A 21,474-nucleotide genomic window follows, 5' to 3' on the forward strand; every position below is an offset into this window, starting at 1 on the left:
TATGAGTGTGCTATCTGAACCTACATTTCTTCCCTCCAGAGAATGAAATTATCTCCCATTTTGTGCTCCTAATTCTGCTGATCTCCTGGATGCTTCAGCCTCCCTCACATCACGTTCATTTAACCCAAGATATAGATTCAGAGCCTTCATGTACTGAATATGCTCAAGAAAATGTAGGAAATACTACATCTCAACTGGGAAAATGAACAAAGGCCTTACCCAAAGGCACATGAAGTAAAGAATCTCATTTACTCAAGTAAATGCCTATGTCAACCACGATATGCACTGATACGCCGCTGGCAGGATAGCCTTCCCAGCAGCAGTCTGGATGAGCAGGGAAAAACTGATCTTGTTGGAGGCCATGCATCAGCAGGTAAGAATTTTACAGCCATATTCAAGGAAATGCCAAGGCATAAACTGAGATTTGAACTGCATTGAACCCAATTTCTTCATCTAGTTGTATATACATTTCTACACATCTGTCAGCAGTGAATTATATTTATTGTCTACTGGAAATGTGATCAGTGTTAGATGAAATAAAATGAACTCAAGTTGTTTACAAGTCTGTCAATTTTTGTTTAGTAGTTTCGGTACAAGGATAGCAGCTAAAGGTTAAAAAAATTCCGTGAGTTTCCATCTTGTATGTATTTAAGGGAGCAGAAGAATGCTAAATGAAATAAACAATGCATGTTTCATTGCATATACAGTGTAATGCTCCCCACGTGTTCACTTAGCAGTTTTAAATGCCATGATTTCCTGTTGAAGCATGATCAGCCCACAGATACCTAATGGGCAGTTCCAGCTTAGAAAGTTCACATCTGATTTTTTTTTCTTGGTCAGCAGGAAAAAATTATAATAATTTCTTTTCAGACAGGCATATATCATCACCACAGATGCAAATACTTCAGCAGTATTTGATAAGCAAAATTACTGGTTTATGCAGCTAGTGTATATAAGAAATATCCATCTTAAGCACTTTTTACACTCAAATGAATCAGGTTTTTCTTAATCAAATCAGACTTTCTTAATCAGAATGCTAAGTCCAGTGACTCTCATTTGCTTGGCAAAGAATATAAACCATCAAACTTTGTAAAAGGAATAGTTTTTGTTCCAAGCCAGTATGAAACCTTCTGTGCAGAAAAGTAATCTTATCATCCTAATTTGTTTTCTATAACAAATGGTATCCCAGCCCACAGACATGGCAAGTTAAATTAACTAAAACTATTTTAGAAGTAGCGCATTCACAGACATTTTCTCTGTATGAGTAAAACCCATCTTGCACTTATTGGTAGTCTATTAAGAATAAAAAGAATATCCAAAGCAATAAAAAGTTTCACAGAACCATGTGTATATTCTACTTATCCTAGGTGCTCCATCCTGTGTGAGCAAGTACAGGGATTACTTTAATATATCCCTATGTGATTTACTTATTGAAGTACACTACTTTCTGTGTAACACATGTCATTCAATTCACCTTTCTGGATGCATTTAGTTTACCTTTAGCCTAAAAAATTCTCAGGAAGATGTAACAGACTTACTAAAATCTTACCTTTCAGTGAATGGAGGATTCAGGAAAAATGCCTAGCAAAAGGGATGAAATAATTCCAACATCTTGAATTCATTTTGTCAAACTAAATGTTTATCAGAGTACTGCTTTCACTGACTTAATCAGAAGCAGGTTCAGGTTCAGTATGTGCTTTCATGCACTAAAAAAAAGTTTAAAAGGGAGATCTCTGAAAGACCAATTAATACTTTTAAGTTTATGTAGCTATTTATTAAAGAATGTTTTTCAGTAAATGCAATGTATTTCAATTCAGACATAATAAAGTCTATTGATAAAGCTGCTTAAAATACTACACTGTACAACATTATTTTACATATTTTGCTTCTCTGCCAGGCACATAACTGTTTGTGCTTTAGTTTTCCCCCTCCTGCATTGTGTCAGACCTCTTTTTAGAATAATTATGTAAAATGCTAAATTGTATAAAAAGATAAATTTTGGAAGGAAACACACTACTTGGTAAGAAGATGTTTTAATTATCTCTTGACTGTTTGAAGAAGGTTTGCATGATTGCCAGCTCCTGAGCAAAAACTCAAAACCTGGCAAGATGAATTTGTCTTTTATTCTGCTTTGGCTACGCTTAAAGTCTTTGAAAATTGTTATTTGCACATGCTTAGTGGATCATTTCAGAGGCTTACTGGAAAAGTCTATAAAACATCCCATTTCAAAAAAGTCTCCTAGTTCTCAGTGGGCTTTAACTCCAACCTGTGGACAACCCTACCACATTGAAGCAGGTTTGTATCAAATATATGGCTGTGTGGAAACCCTGGGCCTTCCCCATTAAAGCAATTTTTGTTCCCAGGCGTGAAGTTACATCTTTTCAAAGGTTAGCCTATGCTCATATGCGGATTAAAGAACAGCATCTAAAGAGAAAAATTCCACCCTCTTCTGTCCCACTTTTACAAGGGTGGATGAAAAGAATTTGTGCCACACCCCAGACCACCGAAGTGCACGGCCAAGCACGATGACCCAACCTTGCACAGGAAGGTTTAAGTACAGCTAAATATAATTGCCCCATTTAACAACTCCATCTCTGTATTTCTGTATAGCTCTAACTTGTGTTATTTCAACAGTAAAAAGCTCAAGCCTTGCTTCTACGGTTATGTTTTTAAAATTCCTCTTTTTTTCTTTTCCCCTTCATTACAATCACATATCCATTTGTGCACTGCTTTTCTTCAGTACAGTTAAAATCTATTTTCAGAAAATCTGTGTTGTTATAACTCTGTTATCCATTTGCATTTCCAATTTAACTATTATGAACATGGACTGCGAGCTGGGTCCTTCCACAGCTTGTAACTCTATTGATTATTCACTAATTCTACAAGTAACTTAGATTTAGATAATTTTCTTCTTGAAAGAGATCATGTTATAAAATGAAAACTTTCTGTTACATAATCTGCTTTAATTACAGTTCAACCTTTTTTACCAACAAAACTAAAAGCATGAAATAATTTATCAAAGATTTATAAAAGAATAAATATTCTATTGTGAAAACTTCAAATCCCAGCCTAACCAGAACATTTTAAAAATAGTAATTCCTCTCTGTGAAGAATTTACTGCAAAATCCAAATTATAGGAATATTGAAAGAAGGACTGGTTAAAGGCTATTGAAATTGAAATAATTTCATTTAGTTTAGAAATTAATTATAAAAAAAAATTTAAAATGATTTTGCAGGATTTTTCTTTTTAAAATTCTTTGATAGGAAATTCACTACACAACTTTCTTTAGAAGAATCTTACTAAACTTCATTGTGGAAAAAATACATGTTTTTTATTAGTAGTACTGGTATTATTACTTTTGTTTGGTTGCTTTGGCTTTGTTTGTTCTGGTTTTTTTTGTTAGTTTCCCCCCCTGCGCTTCTTATATCCCTCCTGTCGTAACCCCAGTTCTTACATATCCCAAACTTTCTCACTTTCTGGAGCCTTGTCCAATCAGGATGACAGCTACCTTGGAGCTTCTGAAATAAAACAAATGGGGAATTTCCCTTTATTTAAAATTAACTTTTTGCACAATATGAAGGTTCGGTAACAGAGCTGTTCAAACTCAGCTAAAACTGTTTCCTACTGCTGTCAGCTCAGCTCTCAGACCAACTACACTGTTTTGAAGACAAGCAGAGTAATTTTTTTTCCATTTCCCACATATATTTTTTTAGCCTGGTCTTTCAGCCACTTTCTGAACAGGACTAGTGAGCTTACCTCTCTTTCACATGCAGTCTGAACTAGCTCATACAAGCCTTTCATGCTGACAAAAAAATCAAAATGGATGCACATACACAAAAGTCATTAGTTCAATAAAATCTACATAAAATCTGCAATAACGTTTAAAACAATCAATAACATAGATACATCATAATTATAAAGGTGTTTTTTTCTTAGTGTTTTGATTGTTTGGGATTTTTTTAACTAAATTTTACACATTACATTCATAGTTACGTGAGATATTTTTCGTATTTACTTGCACCTACAGGAACTGTAAGTAATGCAATTAAAAATAAGTTTCAGCAACCCTTGAACACTCTTCAAAGAACACAGTGGGCCGTAAGAAAGAAGGTGGAGAGAGAGAGATTCTGGATGATGGACAGGTTTCCAGAGAATGTACACATGCATACAAATATATGTACACTAACACACAGCTACACGCAAACTTTTAATAATTTTAATAAATATACACATAGATGTGTCTAAGTGTATAAATACACAACAAAAAACTTCCCAACATTGTTCCACAAAAGATTTCCACAAATAGTGCAATACAGCACACAGCCTAGGAGCACTCTTCAATTAAGTAACATTTCTAATTATTTCATCAACTCCAAAATACAGGTTAATAGATAGTATTTTCCTTTCCAGGTGTTTTTACTGTGTACGGCAATCTTTGCCATTTTTTTGTCACTGTAAAAGGTAAGGAAGAAACAGCAAAACCAACGAGATAAATTTACTCCATCGAGACAACTGCCCCTCTTGTTTTCCCCAGCTCATCAACCCCTCCTGTATATCTTCTCAAGCTTAAGAGATGGCCAAAATAGCAGACCTTTTGTTATACAAGGCACAATATTGCAGAAATGCCCCTCCAGCATGTGAATTCTGGGAGCTTGCCACAGTTAAAAACAAATAATACTGCTGGACACTAGCAAGACCTCCTTCCCACTCTCTCTGAGGCCTCCTTTTGTAACTTGAAAAGCAACCTGATACAGTGCTAAGAAGAAGTAAAAAATGTCATGTTAGATTGATAAAACCAGTAAATGCTCCTCAGAGTTTTATTTTATTACCTTTTTTTTTTTAACAATACAGAAAACAAGTGTTAAATTTTTGCAACCATTTGAGGATAGGAGGGGGATTATGGCTGTGCAATTTCTATTTCTCATGTATTTGTAAGTAGAATGTCAACACTCATATTAAAAAAGTAATGGAAAGAAGCAAAATAATGCCACATTGATATTAAAAAAAATACTTTTGTCAATCTACAATCAATGTCAGATAGAAGGTATCAAAAAGAAGGAACCTTAGTGAAACAAAGAATTAAAACATTAGAGTTTTTCTACCATGTTAAGGAATACCACTATCATAAAGTTCAGCTTTGCAGAACTGTAAGTATACAGTAAGGACTGTAGTAGATTCCTTGCGGATTATTCATTACAAGCTTAAATATCATCACACAGCTTCTCAGGGCATGAGTTCAAGCTCACAGGGAAATAACATCTACCCAGAGACTGCAATAACTGGAGTGTGGGAAGGGTCCCTGCAGTATGAAGCAACAATAATTTCAGGGAAAAAAACATGCCTGATTTTTTTTTGAATAATATAATGTAAACATACGCAGGTATTCTTCCCAAGAATGCCAAGGCAGTGAAAGGATTTAAAAAAAAAGCTTTATTTCAGATGCAAGGACCATTTTTTTACGATGCAGCACACACTGGACCTTCACGGGCAAAAGGAAATGCTCCGCCTTCTCCAGGTTCCTTGTGTCCCCAGTCTCTTTTCCCCCCCCGACCCTGCCCCCCGCGCCCAAGGAGGCCTTGTACATGTCTGCAAACATGTTATCTCCGCATACCACAGAGAAAAATAGCTTGCTCACAGCTTCTTCCCTGCAACTTTCTCTGAAATGCAGAAGGAAGGAAAAAAACCATCTAACCCATTCGAAAAGGCATTTTGCAGTTTTCCTAAGCAAAACAAGTTCTAGATTTCTGTTACAAATTCTTGCACAATTGCACCTATCCCTACAAATAGCTTTTTTGATTTCAAATAAACTGCTTGTCTTGCAGAGGATGGGACTCCTTAGGTAATTCTTTGAGGCATAAAGTGGCACTGGTTGTGACTGTATCTCAGTTTTGCTTTCCTGCCTATTGTCCTTCTCTTGGCTATTCAAGTTCTAATACCAGGAAAAAAAACCCTCATGCAGACAGTATTACTTTACAGGAGCTGTCTGACAGACAGACAGTGTCAGTGCCTCGGATGCACTTGATGCAGAGAGCTCAGCTGAAAACGTGGGTAAGCAGGTTCGGTGGCAAAGGCCAGCACTGTAGTTTGCCTCCTTACACCATTCACAGCTAGAGAAAAAAGACATTTCTTTTAACAGCACTTCAACTTCTTCCCCACCCCCCATTCCTATTTCCCCAGTTAGGCTTTGGTTATCATCCTCCTGGCTATGACCCTGTGCCACCTTGAGCTTCTCTGTGCTTCCTAGCAACTAGGAGTCAGATATTTTTTGTCTTTATTAAATCTATGTTTCCCTCTTTTCTCACTGCATGAGCACATGCCAAAGGCCAAAGCTTTTAGTAATCTAGTATAATGCTATTGCTGTAGTAATAAGCAGATATAGTTTTAGTGAAAGGGATACGCGGATTTGTTCTTTGCGGGTCTAGTGAGAAAATATGACTAAATACTGTGAAAAATAATTGCTTACAAATTCAAGGGTTCCTTGGTCAGAAAAAAAAACCAAACAAAAAACCCTGATATTTTCTTTTCCTGCCTGAGGAAAAAAAAGGTGAAAAGTTTAGGTTTGCTCTGGTGATGACTAAACACACAACTTTAGATGGCTTCCATTGTCATGCTGTATAATTGTTGAAAACTATTATTTGCTTAGAAGTCAGTAACTGCATGGTTTCCCTGGTTTCTGATTGACTGAGACATTTTATTTCAGTATAATGTCATTTAATGTGGTTTCCAGAAAACCACTGAAAACTGTCTATTTTAGTACAGTTCAGCTGGCCATAAATCCGCATTACATTAATTTTTCACTGCTTTCTGACTTTTATTGGGAATGAATGTCATTTCCTCGACACAATTAAAAGACAAGGTAAAATTAATTTGGATTTCTACATTTTTTGATAAAACACAGAATAATATCTAGGAGCCATTTCTGGATTTTCCTCTTGGACATGCAGTTGATTTGTCCAAAGGCAATAAGGATTAAAATAAATAAATAAAAATCAAGGCAACTCAGGGGAAGGGGAACATACTAAGTTATTTACCTCAGCATAAGCTTCCAGCTCACCCTTCCTGTGCTCAGGAGATTTTTCAATTACAAAACACAGATTCAGAGCAGTGAAATAGGCAGGCTGTCACTGAAAATATAAGTAACGGGAAGCCCTTTTTTCCATATGGTTCCCCTTTCACCTCATCTCTCCACTCTGAAGTTTAAGATTGATTTGATTTGATGAAGGAAAATGATAGTTTTATATGGGGAACTATTACATTCTGATGTAATAAACTGATGCACACACAAAAAAGCAAAGCTATGCAGAACAATACCCTCTGGCCAGCTAGATCTTAGCCTTTGAGATCTCTTTCCTGGGCTATCCAAATACGACAGCTACAGTTTTGGTGTGATACAATTTTAGCTCAGGGTTTACACTCCAGTCACAGGAGGAAGTATCTGGAAAGAGGTAATGTGGCGTCTGAATAAATAATTCCCATCTTCTCAAGTAAAAAGGTAGCCGGTTGGAGAAAACCACTCCAGAGGCCAGACAGAGAACATGTAAACTAATAAGCAACAAGGACCAAGGACTGAAGGAATGGCAGACAGAACGGTAGGATGCTCATTTCTCTTACCCATGTACAGGTTGGCCCATGCTGAGCCTGGGTTGTACTGGAGCATGTGCCAGATGGCACGCACCAAACCCCTGCCCGGCACAACTCCAAGAGTAGTCATGATCCTATGCCACAGCTCAGGCTCAGACAGGGGCACGTTTCACACACTGTCACAAGCTTGACCCCACAGCCCATGGGCTGCATTATGCAGTTCCTAGTCCCAGTGCAAACAAAAAACACATAAAGGTACACAGGCACCTGCTACTTAAAAAAAAAAAAGATGACTAGAATAGGTTTTGAAGTCCTTATGTGAGTACTTAAATAAATCAAAAGTGATAATGACACCACAGTTCCACGGGGAGCTGTCAAGTATCCAACTTACATTAAATACAAACTACCAGTTTACAGATACATAAGATCTAAATGCAAGTCTTTGGATCCCAGGGTCACATTTTCAAAGAGCAGTTCACCCAACAGCTTCTGATCACTTCCAGATGTGACTGGCACTTGCAAATATTGTGGTTCTTACAACATGATGTGCTGTGTCATAAACAAATAACAAACACTTTTGTGGAGATGGCTGGAATTCAAACAGCAAGCCTGTGGCCTTCCCTCCTACGCCACAACTTCTGCAGAACAACTGTTCAGAGTCACATCTGAAAAATCTGCTGGGAATTTCAGAGTCTCTTCTGCATCTCTGGGAGGCGACCTAGTTGGACATAAGGAACACGTAACAAACCCAGTGACTGAAGAATCTCACTAAGTCTTTCTTTGGTGTTTTTGAGTCTGATTTGAGCAACAAAGACTGTTTCTTATACATCCAGAGGAATGTGGTGATGATCAGCTCTGCCAATTAGTAGCCTGTTGCTAATCTGTCCTTTGTAAGACATAGCCTTCGAAGGCACACTGCTTACTGCATAGGATTTCAAAACATCTCAGGGAAAACACAATGCAGTAAGACATGACATCTGATTTTAAGTGGAACAATGACTGGAGTATTCAAAGGGCTAACTGAAGCCCTGACTTCCTATGGACAATAAACAGGGGATGCTCTAGCATCTCTGCTCTTCAATGAGAGGAAATGCCCTCTTCCAAACCACACATTAATGACAGACTGAGATGGAAAGAAGCATCAAAACACAGAAGGTCTTTCAAATCCTTGGTGCTTACCCATACATGGAAAAAAGGAATTTCTAGGGATAACTTCATAACAATGTTATCTTCCAGCTACCTTTTTTGGAGAGAAAGTGATATAATTCCTCATACACATCCCTAGAGTGCTGCAGACCTGCTTTTTTATATTTATATTACTAATTAAAATGATGTAGTGCTACTGTTATTAATTTCAATATAATAATGTCAACTGTATTCATGTCAGACAATATTTAAGCAAACCTAAAACTGGGAAATCAGGGATGAAAGGCTGGGAATTTTGCTGTTGGTTTCAATGGAGCCTGGACTGCATGATGTAAGTGTGAACCCATATCTTCATTAAAAAAAAAAAAAAGGGATGGGTTGTATCTGACTCACCCTAAATTGAGATGTCTGTTATATTTCAAACTAGTTATTGAAACGTGGTTCTTCTTCAGCAGGGAATCCCCACAGGAAAAGACACTCTTTCGGGTGTGCTGTTATTAGAGTGACCATAGCTCATTTCAACGTAATTTCTTCAGCTACAAGTACAGAGGCCTTTCAAGAACTTTATCTGCTTCCAGAAAGAATGAGTTATGATGACAGACTGGGCAGAATACAGGAGTTGCCAAAAACTTATAGTTTTCATGCTCCATTCATATTTTAATGCAAACATTTTGAATCTTCTCTGGGATTTTTTTTTTTTTTTGTAAATATAAAATACAGAGAGTTACTGGCAAGCAGCCCTAATGTGGGAAACATTAACGTATCTCACTTTTAACAGTGAAGTACCCTTTATAAGTTAAACTTGATCTGAATCTTGGCTCCCAAGACAAATATTCTGTAGTTTACCTCATGTGGAGCACATTATGTTTGGCTCCAAAACAGTTTGTGTCAAAAGCAATTATTTCTGCCTTCTAATCACAGTCCCAACAATGAGTTTGATTTAGAATATAAAACTTGCTGTCTGCCTGATGCTTTAACTGATTCAGCATTTGATCATTCCTGTAAGATGTAGTTGGGCATAGCCATTCTGGATGGCAAGGTACACTAGATGCACTAGACGTGCTGCACATATCCCTTTTTCATTATTCCCAGGAGACCTTACTGCTTGTACATCTGAAAGAACTTTTCAGAACTAATTACATTCAAAACAAAGAGAATGATGCTCTGATAAAGGTACTGATGCTGGCTGCCCTTTACAATTGGTATCAAATGACTGAATTTCACTTTGTTGTTTGATTTCCCCAAGTTATTTTATACTTTGAGACTTAAAGCATACACACAGTTTTTATGTACCTTTTTCATTTTGGGTGAAGTAGGGGATTTTTCTAAGAGTTAATAAATACTTGTTGCTAAGAACTCTGGGGCACAATTCCCCCCCCTCCCCAAATTACCCCCTTGGGCCACAAGAAGGGGCAGGTAGCAGCTGCAAATCTGTAACACCTGCAGTTCCAGCTCAGCCTGCATGCTGATAACTCTGTCGCCAGGCCAGGGCATACCTGCCTGGCTGGCCAAAGCCAGTGGGGCACCAGCAGAGCTAGAGCTCCAACCCTCACTGCCCTGGCACACACACAGCAGCGTTGGAACCAGCCTCTCTGATGGTTACCATCCTTTATAGCTCCCTCTGCTAAAAGCCCAGCTTACACCAAATGGTTTGATCTCACAAAAACTTCTGACATACTGCCTAGTCTTTTAAAATCATTAAATATCCACTTTCGTCCAAGTCCTGAGGGAAAAACAGGGTAAAGGAAAACAAGCCACTCAGTGCTGTTGGTTTTTAAGTTCACCCACATCTATATTGCAGATATGTCTGTAACTTCACTGCTTTTAGCACAGGTTCCCCAGCCGTTCCCCCAAGAACCTGGTTTGCGAGACAGGGCACTAGGATACGAGATGTTAATAACAACATGATTGCTTTTTATAACTCAATTATTCTCGTGTCTCAGCAAATGTTAAAATACTGTTGCTGTGAAACATGGTATAATAATGAAACACTAAGGGGGATGAATACGTTTCTGTGGTACTATTTTGAGAAAGTCATGAAAAGGACTGCATCTTTGAGAGCACAGGGGTTTATTTTCTATTTAATTTAATCTACATAATTAGAAGGAAAATAAGACATAAGCCTGAAATAACACAGGAATAAAACATGATCTTATGTCTAGTCACCTGCCAATTACTTCGACACTGAAAAACAAATAAAATCTCAAAACCCTTAAAAATTAAAGTGACAGAGATTTAGTTGTAATTGAAACAGAACTTAAATGGAATTCACCAAACAGGATGTTCTCCCTCTCTGCCCTCACACCACACAATAAATAATTGTTAAAAAGTTGATCTGTGGAATTGCTTTATTTATTTGGGCACTATATATGCCTTTCTCCATAGCTCTGCCAAACATACCTTCCCACAGACTTGCTGCTTCAGTCCTGGGCCTCTCTTAAATGGCAGACACAAATCCCCTATGAATTAGATTGAGACCATCATGTTCATTTTCACATTTAACCAAATCCAGATTTGAACTTAGGTTTTCAAAGGTGGACGGTGAGTGAAAGGCAAGTATATTTCATGTTTCAAGGGAAGGTAGGGTTACTTCTACTCTACAAACGACATTAAGAAATTCCCAAAGAAATCTGACAATAATGTGGACTCAGATCACAGTAAATTATATCACTTGGCAGCAAAACTGGAGAACTAAGTCCAGAATTGCCAGCAAAACTCAAGACACACGTTTGGATATATGGAGAACTTTGCGATTACTAACAGAAAGGAGCCTTCACAGGCATCTTATGAGACCTATCAAGAACCTTATCAGCTGGCAAGGAGTGTGTAAATTCTGAGGATCAGACGAAAGTTTTTTGCCTTTTTTTTTTTTTTTTTTTTTTTTTTAAGTAAAAGCGTTCAAAAGGAGAAGATAGAACAGACAGACCATCTGCAATGTAACCACATAAAAGACCCCTGGGCAAATCCAAACCCATTAGCAGAAGTGCTTGACAAATCTGCCAAAGAGCCAGATGCCGCTTATGGAGGAGTCTCTTTTCCTCCTTGTCATATGGATCCTCTGACTTCTGTTCCCAGAGGAGAACTATGATTTCTGGTGCTCAGACTAAGCTGCATGTGGAGAAAGCTGAGGTACAGAGCTGCTCTCTGATAAGGCTATCTTAACATAAAGAGGGGAGATCAAGCCTGAAATATTACAGCTGGTTTAACATGCATTTGTGTAACGTGTGGAAGATGCAAATGTTAGGAAAAAAGAAAACAAACTTGCAATTAGCTTATTTGCATGTGGTCTCAATTACTTATTTGCAAGTTGTCTCTTTTCATATGGATTTTTTTGTTCATTCTTGTCCTGGTTTTGGCTGGGATAGAGTTAATTTCTTCCCAGTAGCTTGTACAGTGCTGTGTTTTGGATTCAGTTTGAGAACGTTGATAACACACTGATGTTTTTGGCTTTTGCTAAGTCACGTTTATCCTAAGAACTTTTATTTTTCTTTTCTTTTGTGTCTCATGCTCTGCCACTAAGGAGATATGAAAAAAAAAAGTCTGGGAGGGAGCATAGCTGGGACAGGTGACCTGAATGGGACAAAGCGATATTCCACATCACTGAACGTCATGCCCAGCATATAAACTGGAGTTTATACTTGGAAGGGGGGCTTATCTGGGTTCTGGAATGGGGTCTGGCATTAGTCAGCAGGTGGTGAGCAATTGTATTGTGCATCCCTTGTTTCTTGGGGATTTTTTTCATTATCGTTATTATTTACTATGTTTACTATATTTTACTTTGTTTCAATTATTAAACTGTTTTATCTCAACCTACAAGTTTTACTTTCTCCTCCCCATTCCACTGGGCTGGGAGTGGGAGGGGTGTGTGTGAATGAGAGGTTGCATGGTGCTTAGTTGCCAGCTGGGATCAAATCTTGACAATTCTATTCTTATTTCCTACGTATTTTTTCTTTAATGACTGCTCAGGATCTAGTAGGATGGCAAAGAAGTGATTTCTGATGTATTAAATACTAGCACATGTACTAACTGCATGGTGTTAGTTAAATGCTTATCCAATACATAGACTGACTGATGGTATTTAAAATGTGTCTGAAAAGGTTGTGAAATGTCTAGCCAATAAATGACACTTAAAAATATTTGAGGAAAAAGATGATTCATATAAAAAGCAACTAGTACCAATCTCAAAATAGGGGAAATGGCCATTTTTTTTCATTGTCTGCATTCTTCTAGGAATTTATTCAACTAGATTTGAAGTGCAAAGTAGTTGGAATCAAATACTTTTACTATTCAGGCTCACCAATGGTAAAATACATTTAGAGTATCCAAGAGGTCAAAGAAGCTGGAATGGAGTCTGAATTAGTTCTCCTGTGTTCTGTTGCAATGTGATATGACAAAGCAAAAACAGACCAAGGGAGAAAGAAAAATAGCTCCTTCTCATTGTGATTATATGTGCTGCACATGTAAGAAGAACCAACACTGTCATTTTATGGCTCAAAATGCAGTTAAATTTTAGGATAAGTCTCTAAGAAACTACTGGATTAAGCAAAAGTATCTGCAGGTATAATCTTAGGTTATCTTCTTTCACTCAAAATCAGTATTTACCATATCCAGGACATTCCTGAAAGTTCAAAAATTATTAAAATTTAATGGATACGATAATTAATACAGAAATGCAGAAATGTTCTCTTGAGCAGACTCAAAATCACAAGGCATTTTGATCTCCAAAATCTACAAATTACATTCACTACCAATTTTTTTTTTCAACTTGGTGATACAAATTTAAAAAAACAATGTTCACAACTTCCTGAGTTTTGTTGCTTTCATTTATTCCAAATGTGATCCACCATGGACTCAGGTTAATAGGTCTTAACACTGACATGATTTGGCTTGGGATCACATGGAAAAATTATTATTAATATAACAGAAAATATGTTATGCCCAATTTAAAAAAAAAAAAAAACAGGAATTTGAAACAGACATGAAATATGAAAAATACATTACTTTTATTGTTATAAGCCACAGGGATCTGTTAATATAAACCATTAAAATACTTCCCTGTGATGTCATCAGTTACCACGTATTTGCACTCTAAACAGATTATTGTAATTTCTGTAAATATATCGCATACATTTTTAGAACTCTTTGGGGGCTTGATCCAGAGCCAACAAAAACCAACAGGCAGACAGTGAGCAGTTTCAATAGGCCTTGGGTAATCGGAAGACTGAATTTCTAAAGTTAATGAATGAGAACATCAGTGTTCAGAAGGCAGAGAGATACCACACAGACTTCTCTAAAAATAGGAAAGATTTGTGCTGCCTGAAAACTACATGCCCGAAAATACAATTCATATAGCAAGGCAACATACTTCTTGTAGCAACTGTTGTGCAATTGTCATGGTTGCTGTATGTCATTCAGTTATACTTTTGTGCATAGTCATCTCCCTAACCATATTATTTTGATTGATTCCAACTGCCTAAGTGGCATGCAGACTAAATAAGTGCACCAAACCTTTAATAAGTAACAGATTTGTATAAAACATTCTCTGCAAGCTAATCCTGTGTGTCCCAGAATGTAGCCTTTATAAGAAATCTTATTCCACAATGTAATTATTTTAAAATTGGAAAACTGTTATATGTTTTTTGCCAGTCACTGCCTTGACTGAGAAGTATGGGCTTGATCTTGCCAAACATTTCTCTTAGGTGAAAAGTTTATAACTACAGTGGCCTCACTGACATGAATTCTATATTCTGACAGACATATACTATCCCTCCTGTTGACTAGTTTTATTTCCAGTTCCCAAAATCACTTGTGGCAATCTTTCAATTTCAACTTTAATTATTCTTTTTCTAAGCAAATTTGTTTTGCTGTATATGTTCCTCTTTATAGTTTGCCCCAAGCCCCTAGAAATACTAGGAGCTACTCACAAAGCGTTTTATCCTGGCTAAAGATTAATCTTATTTTTGCATGTATTCCCTTATGGAACTGAACAGTTTTGCAGAAAAGCTGAATCTGTAAAATCAAAAGAAATGCTTTCATTGCCTTCGGTTATACTGTGTATCTAGCTGGTCTTCTTACAATAAATCAGCAGTGCAACAGGTGGAGTCTGCATAGTTGTTCAAGAGAAGAGGGATACAGTAAGCTGTTTTCCCATCAATAGAAAGAAGATCAGATAAATGGCATTTCAGAAGTGCCTACCTTACACAGCTACTTCAGGATGAGATGAATCTCACCTTCAAAGTCTAAATCAGAGATCTTCTCAATATCTCATTTTCTCAAATGAAACCCATTTACCATGTTACTGTGATCTACAGATAATTCAGTATGAAATACAGTGGAACTACACTACTCCTGACTCAGAAAAGCACTACCCTCTATCCAAGAAAAGCTACAACAGACAATGAACCCTTACCTTCTAAAAAACTTCTAAGACATAGACGGGAAGAAAATAAAGGAGTACAATGCATTTAAACAACAGATATGAAAGCTTGGTAGACTGGTTTGTTCATGTTTACTGCACACGCAAAACTGTTTATTTTTTCTATTATGTTTGCTGAAACTTTAATGACAATTTCCATAGCTATTCCTGGCTTTTCCTTTTTAGCAGTTCAATTGTATGCACCTCTTCACCGTGTAACGGTAATATTGTTCATCTCTTGAACTGCAAATGACTGGGAAGTTATTGCTGGTCTCCCTCTACTAGGAACTGGTATTCAGAGGGTCAACTGTGTTCAAATAGTCATGGAAAGGCATGACAGTTTCACCAGAGAATCTATCATCTGCCTGTAAAGCCTGGATTTGGGTTGAGGAGTTACAATGTCAGATCTGGCAAATAGGGCAAGCCAATGCCTGACTGAAAGAATCAACCATCACCACAATCATTCTGAGATAACACTTATGAAGGTGTTGTTGAGGGAATTAGTCAGGGAAAGAAATCTCACTGTACTTTACACAGTTCAAACTGATGAGAATTAAATACTTTTGATGATCTGGTTGTCTGAAATAAGATGCAGAAGACACATGTTATTTTTCTTTTCATTTTTTGTTAAGTAGATGGATGGTCATGGATACACTGTTCGGTAATGCACACATGCAATATTAGCGTAGCTCAGATACAGTAAGTATAGTGAACATTGTATACACAACAGTGTGTCCAAATTGCAGAGGAAACAAACTCTGGTCAAGTGAACATAATGTAAAAACTGTGGTAGCTCTCACTGACATTCAATACCATCTATTTACTTGTGAATGCATTAATGACAAAAATTGTCTCTGGGCATGTACATGCACTCTGTATCCTGATCAATGAAAAACCATAAGCAGGTATCAGAATGAGACCAGCAAGAAAATGTGAAAGCCTATTTCTCATTCCAAAGTTTTAAGAGAGACTTTTAAAATGAAAGAGAAACAGGAATTCATATCTTTTAAATCCCACTATGTGGTGCACTTCTAAACAGTGTGGGTGTTGAAGAACAGAACAGCAATCATCTGATGAACAGCTGCAATCTATGCTAACAACCTTACTGAAACCCATATTAAATTGAAATACTGGAGACCTTTTTTAAACACATAAAAAATCCCTCTGTGATTTTTTGGATAGCTGCTTTATCTGGCAACTAGATCTGTGCATATGATTCAATATTTATCAGTGATCATAACCGGTGAATTTGTAGTTCAGTAATACATAGGAACAATCTCTAGCTGGTATTAATGTAGTAACTATAATGTCTCTGATTTAAACTCTTCTTACAGCATCTAATAATGTTTTGAAAGGGAGCATTTGCTTAAGAGTGGCTTCTTTTCCCTTTCTTTTCCTTTTAGAATTTGTTTTTTTTTAAAGTATATAAGTCAGTAAGAATGAATATCACTGGAAATACTGGATCCCCAGGTTTGTAGTAAAAATTATGCAACAAGAATGGAGGGCTTCTTGCTCTGTAGGGCTTAGTTTTAACTTACTAATACAAAAATGCATTGCACTTCTGAGAACACAGAAGTAATGTCTTTTTGACATCACTATGTAGTTTTATAAGGTAATTTGTCAACTAAGTTTTATCTCAAGCTTACAAAACTACTTATCAAGATCTTAAAATTTTCCCGTTCTTCCTACAGACATCTAAATATCTAATATAAAGATCATAGTTTAAAGAGGGAAAGTACGTGAAATACACAACCATTTTCCTTTACCATCCCAGGAAAAAACAGGAGTTGTGTCTAAGCTGTCAGAAAAATCTCCTCATTCTTCTGCAGAGTCTCCCATCCTCTCCAAAGGGTAAAAAAGCATATTTTTTTTCCCTGTAATCAGTGGACTTTGGTGGGAAGGGAAGGAGGATTTGGGGGTAGCAGAGATGCATTCATCAAGCAGACTGTAGTCTCAAAGGAAGATGATGCTCTGGGATGTGTGGTCAAATTGAACGTGCAGTAGCTGAGTGTGAGCAGGAATCTGGGACTTGGTATTTATCATTTTACCCACTTCAGTATCATACATATTCTAGTGTTTTAACTGATTTCCACAGCAAGGTCTTGTGTCATGAGGTTATAAGAGTAGCTTACAAGTTTTAGGGCAACAAAATGTTCCCTTGTTAAAATGGCCTTTTGATTACCTATGGTAAAACGGAAGGGTGTTGACAACTGCAAACAAATTAGCTTTCAAGCAATGCACTAGACTTCGAGAATTCTTGTATGACATTAAGTTTCATGTAGGAGCTGTTCAGCATACTTGGAAATGATACCATTTTAAAGCTACCCATCATATAAGAAAATCAAGAACAATGTATATTTACAGGCTCTGAACACAGGAACTTCTCTTCCTAACCTTGCTAAGGGCCAGCATGCCAGAGTTGTCAACCATGCTACTCTTGTCTTGTCCAGACTTGCAGTACAACAGTTGGCAAATCCCAACCATTCACTGCCTCTGTATCACACACCAACAGCTCCGAAAAGCTGTAAGCATTTTGGATGACTGGATGGCCACCAGACTTACCGGGTGAATTTGATTTCTACTACAAAATTATGAAGAAAGAATGCCATAGTATTGATACAGCCACAATACCACCACAATAAGGTACAACACTACCATTTAGATATAAAAGGAAGTATTCACAACCACTTCATAGGGATTTGGCAAAAATAACTCCCAAGAAACTCACACAGAATTTATAAGACAAAGTCGTTCATGAATCAAAATGTCTGTCAGAGATATTGAGGAGTCACGCATGTTTCCTTTTCCGTTTACAACTCGCCTGTCCACAACTTCAATTCTTAACTACAGATCCCTCTCCGTCTATGCAGTTTACCTGTCTGTTAAGATAACAACCACTTTCTATAAATAAATGTTGGCAAGGTTGATTTTCACTGCATGTATAGCTGTTTACTTCTGAAAAGTATTTTTTGATATGCTGCATACGTTAATACATCCCTTAAAAAAATTTGCCAGTCACATCTGCAGTTTAAATGTTTCTTTCTAGAAGACAAACCCAGGCCAAGCAAGACAAAGAATCTGCTGATACACACATGTCACTTGAAGAATTCTCCTGACAAAGTTCCCACACCCAATTTAATTACTTCCCTACTGTAAAAACACTTTCCATCTGCATTCATTGTAATAGTTTCAAATCCAAAACTAACAGACTATAAAGCTAGCTAAATAAATGAATGATATTGGCCTTAGGTCCCAAGCCAGGAGCTATTCTGTAAGGCTGTGTGTCTCCAGCATTCATTTTTATGCTGATGTTTCATTTTATGTGCAGTGTTTTCACTTAAGCTGTGTTTAGAGAAGAATTACCTTGCTCTGGGCTCCAAAGTGTGAGTGCCACACAGAGCCCTCTAGTGTTGCTCCAGCCTGAGCTCTGCCAGAGATTTCCCTCCAAGACCAAAGTCACATTGTGACCAAAAATCCCACTTCAGGCGTATACACAGCACTGCACATGCTCAGGCTAGGAACATTAATTTCAACTTTATCTGATATATCCCCAAACTGAGGCTGCAGAACAAAAAAATGAAAAGTATTTGTTTGTAAATGCACCTTAAAAAATGAAACTACCAGATTTAGCCTGGTAATACGGGTTCACTTGTGCATTTGGGAGGAAAAAAAAGCATCCTATTCCTCAGACTTAGTATGAAGAATTTAATTACAGCTCATAAGAATTTCCTGATGTGCAGAGATAATGACAGTCCACAGGTTTGTTTCAATATCACACTCTGATGAAATTACATCACACTATGGACTTCATAATTCTTAAAAGCTTGGGATATAACAGTCTCATTTGGACAAGCACGACACTTAAAACTATGCACAAATATGAATGTTATGCTAAGTTGGGATTCTCCATGGCATCGAAATACTCAGAAAGAGCATGGTCTTTATAATAAATTTTAATCCAAAGCAGCAGCACAGCGGATACATTTTTCATTTAGAAGTTACAAGCACAGAAGGGTAAACCACACCTCCACTGAAGTCCAGGGCAAAACTGGTACTGACTTCACTGAAAGTGTATTTGGACATTGAACTGTGTATTCCCTTATATACATTCAGTTCTTACCAAATCAAATGAAAAGATAACTGACATGAGCTAATCAAAGAAATTCAGATAGTGCACAGTACAGCTTAAGTCACAGATACAATAACGGCCTTGGATATTGCACGTGACCCCCAGAGGATCCTGCTGCAACAGGAGCATAGTTAAGACATAGTTAAGGATGGGTTTGATGGGCAAACCTTGAATTATTTGACTTTTCTGAGTTCTAACCACAATGTTAGTGAAATATCGGGTTTATTTTGTGGTCGTCCCCTCCTAATTAAAGCTGCTGAGTTTTCGTGAAATTAAAATAGGTCTTCTAAACAGACACAAGACGAAGACAAAAAGCAGTGCAAACCACCAAAAACTGAGAAAACTATCCTTTGTAGCCCAACAGCTTACTAATCAACATGCATGCTTAATAGCACATCTAAAACAACTACCACTTTGCCTGCTCAAAATTATCCATACACATACATACATGTGCAAAATATAGAAGTTAAATCCATTTCCTTTTTCCACGTGAAATTAGGAAAAACTGTGCTTGAAAAGACTGTGGTTTTTAACGAATGTACGGCTTCTTCCCAGTTTATGAATACAGCATGTTTTTCAGATGTGAAAACAAAGAAGTTTTGGTAAGGGTGAATTTTCCCAAATAAAGACATAATTTTCCACACTGGAAATAAACTATATTTCAATAAACTTCAAGACTCAGGTATGCCAAAAAGGGATAAATTAAGAAACTGAGATTTGATTGCACAGATTTCCCTACACTATTTAATAGTTTGCGCTTTTTTAGTTGAAGAGCACAATTCTGTGTTATGACATCATCTAAACTCAATTACCTGGATGCTAGGCTGCATCTTTGACGGGAAAAAACCCCTCCAGAGTGAATAGCATTAAAACTGACCCAACCATTCGTTCTTAGCAAAATGTGACTCTGGTGTTCTGATGTTACATATCCGCAGCACAGCTCTGCCACCGTGCTGCAGTCAGCTGGCATTTGCCCTCCGGTACCATACCTGGGATTCTGCGTCTCTGAACCATCTGACTCTGTACACGGTTTCTTTACCTGCAAAAGCAAAGGAGTGCCAGTTACTCTCAAGTGAAACACAACTTCCTTGCTCACAGTTCACACACTTACAGTATGTCAAGTGGATCCTGCTCTGCTCACCATGATCTCTATAAAATACTTCCCGCACTTTACAGCAGCAGTATGCAGTACTAAACAGTGTGTTTCATTATTATCCCATGAACAGCTGCCAACTGCACTTCCCTAGGCTCCATTAGTATGTAAAATGTTCAGCTAAAATAGCTTGGGAGTAGTCTTAACTAGGAACAAAGAAACCAAAGAAACCAAAGAACCAGGTTCCCCACTTGGAAACGAGAAAGCCATACTGTTCTCAGCTTGGCCAAGAAATGTTTTTCCAGTTGATATTGCTTCTGTTTCCTGCTAAAGCTCACAATAATAAACACCAGGTTCTAGGGCAAAGTGCGCTGTTAGTTAAATATGAATAAATTCATATAGTAATTTTCATTTTGTGAATCTGCTAACTGTATGTTAACTATATTTTCCTATTGCATCAATGAACACTTACGCCATTTTCACTCATATTTGCAAGATGTAGGTACATAAAAGGTATTTCAATTTCCAATTTGATCTCTACGATACATTGCTGTAGGCTAATTGAAGGTGATCAAATCCATTGCTGTCAAATAAAAATAGAAAACTATACTCTTGCAGACTAGGTATCTCTTTGGGATCTTCATGATTTCCAGCAAAATTTAACCATACCTTCTGGTAATCTAAAGCACTTGTATTTTCAGCAGAGAAAAACCCATTTTGTTAATGCAGAATCCAGGGCTGTGTGGGAGGTTTCAAAGCTCCATTTTTAAAGTCATCTAGAAACATCACAGTCACTAGGACTCAAATGATGTGACTGACACAATACAAAAACCATTCGCATTACAACCAGCATGTTCAATGACAATTTTCAGGAATGCCTTGAATCAAGTGACTCTTCCATACTTTTCTGTTACTTTACAGGAAAAAAACCCTGTGACTGTGAGTCACTTCTATTGAAGTTATTGATAAATGACACTCACCAACTCAAACAGAAAAAAGGATTACACTAATGCTTAATATTTTCCCTAAATACCTCAACTAAATGCCATTCAAATCACTCATAGATGTCTAAGTACAAGCATTATTCTACAGGTGGCCATTTCTCTTAT

General features: G+C 37.2%; 1 protein-coding gene across 1 annotated transcript in view; it reads right to left on the reverse strand.

The window, feature by feature from the left end:
• Positions 1-21,474, reverse strand: part of EYA4 (EYA transcriptional coactivator and phosphatase 4) — a 145,371-nt gene that overhangs the window by 48,773 nt on the left and 75,124 nt on the right. The window contains exon 3 of the mRNA XM_039381776.1: positions 20,262-20,311. Within this exon, the coding sequence (XP_039237710.1) occupies positions 20,262-20,311 (50 nt within the window). The remainder of the gene's footprint in view (positions 1-20,261; positions 20,312-21,474) is intronic.

The sequence above is a fragment of the Pipra filicauda genome, unplaced genomic scaffold (genome assembly GCF_003945595.2).
Source record: "Pipra filicauda isolate LSUMZ 115617 unplaced genomic scaffold, ASM394559v2 scaffold23_size5868930_pilon, whole genome shotgun sequence".
NCBI lineage: Eukaryota > Metazoa > Chordata > Aves > Passeriformes > Pipridae > Pipra > Pipra filicauda.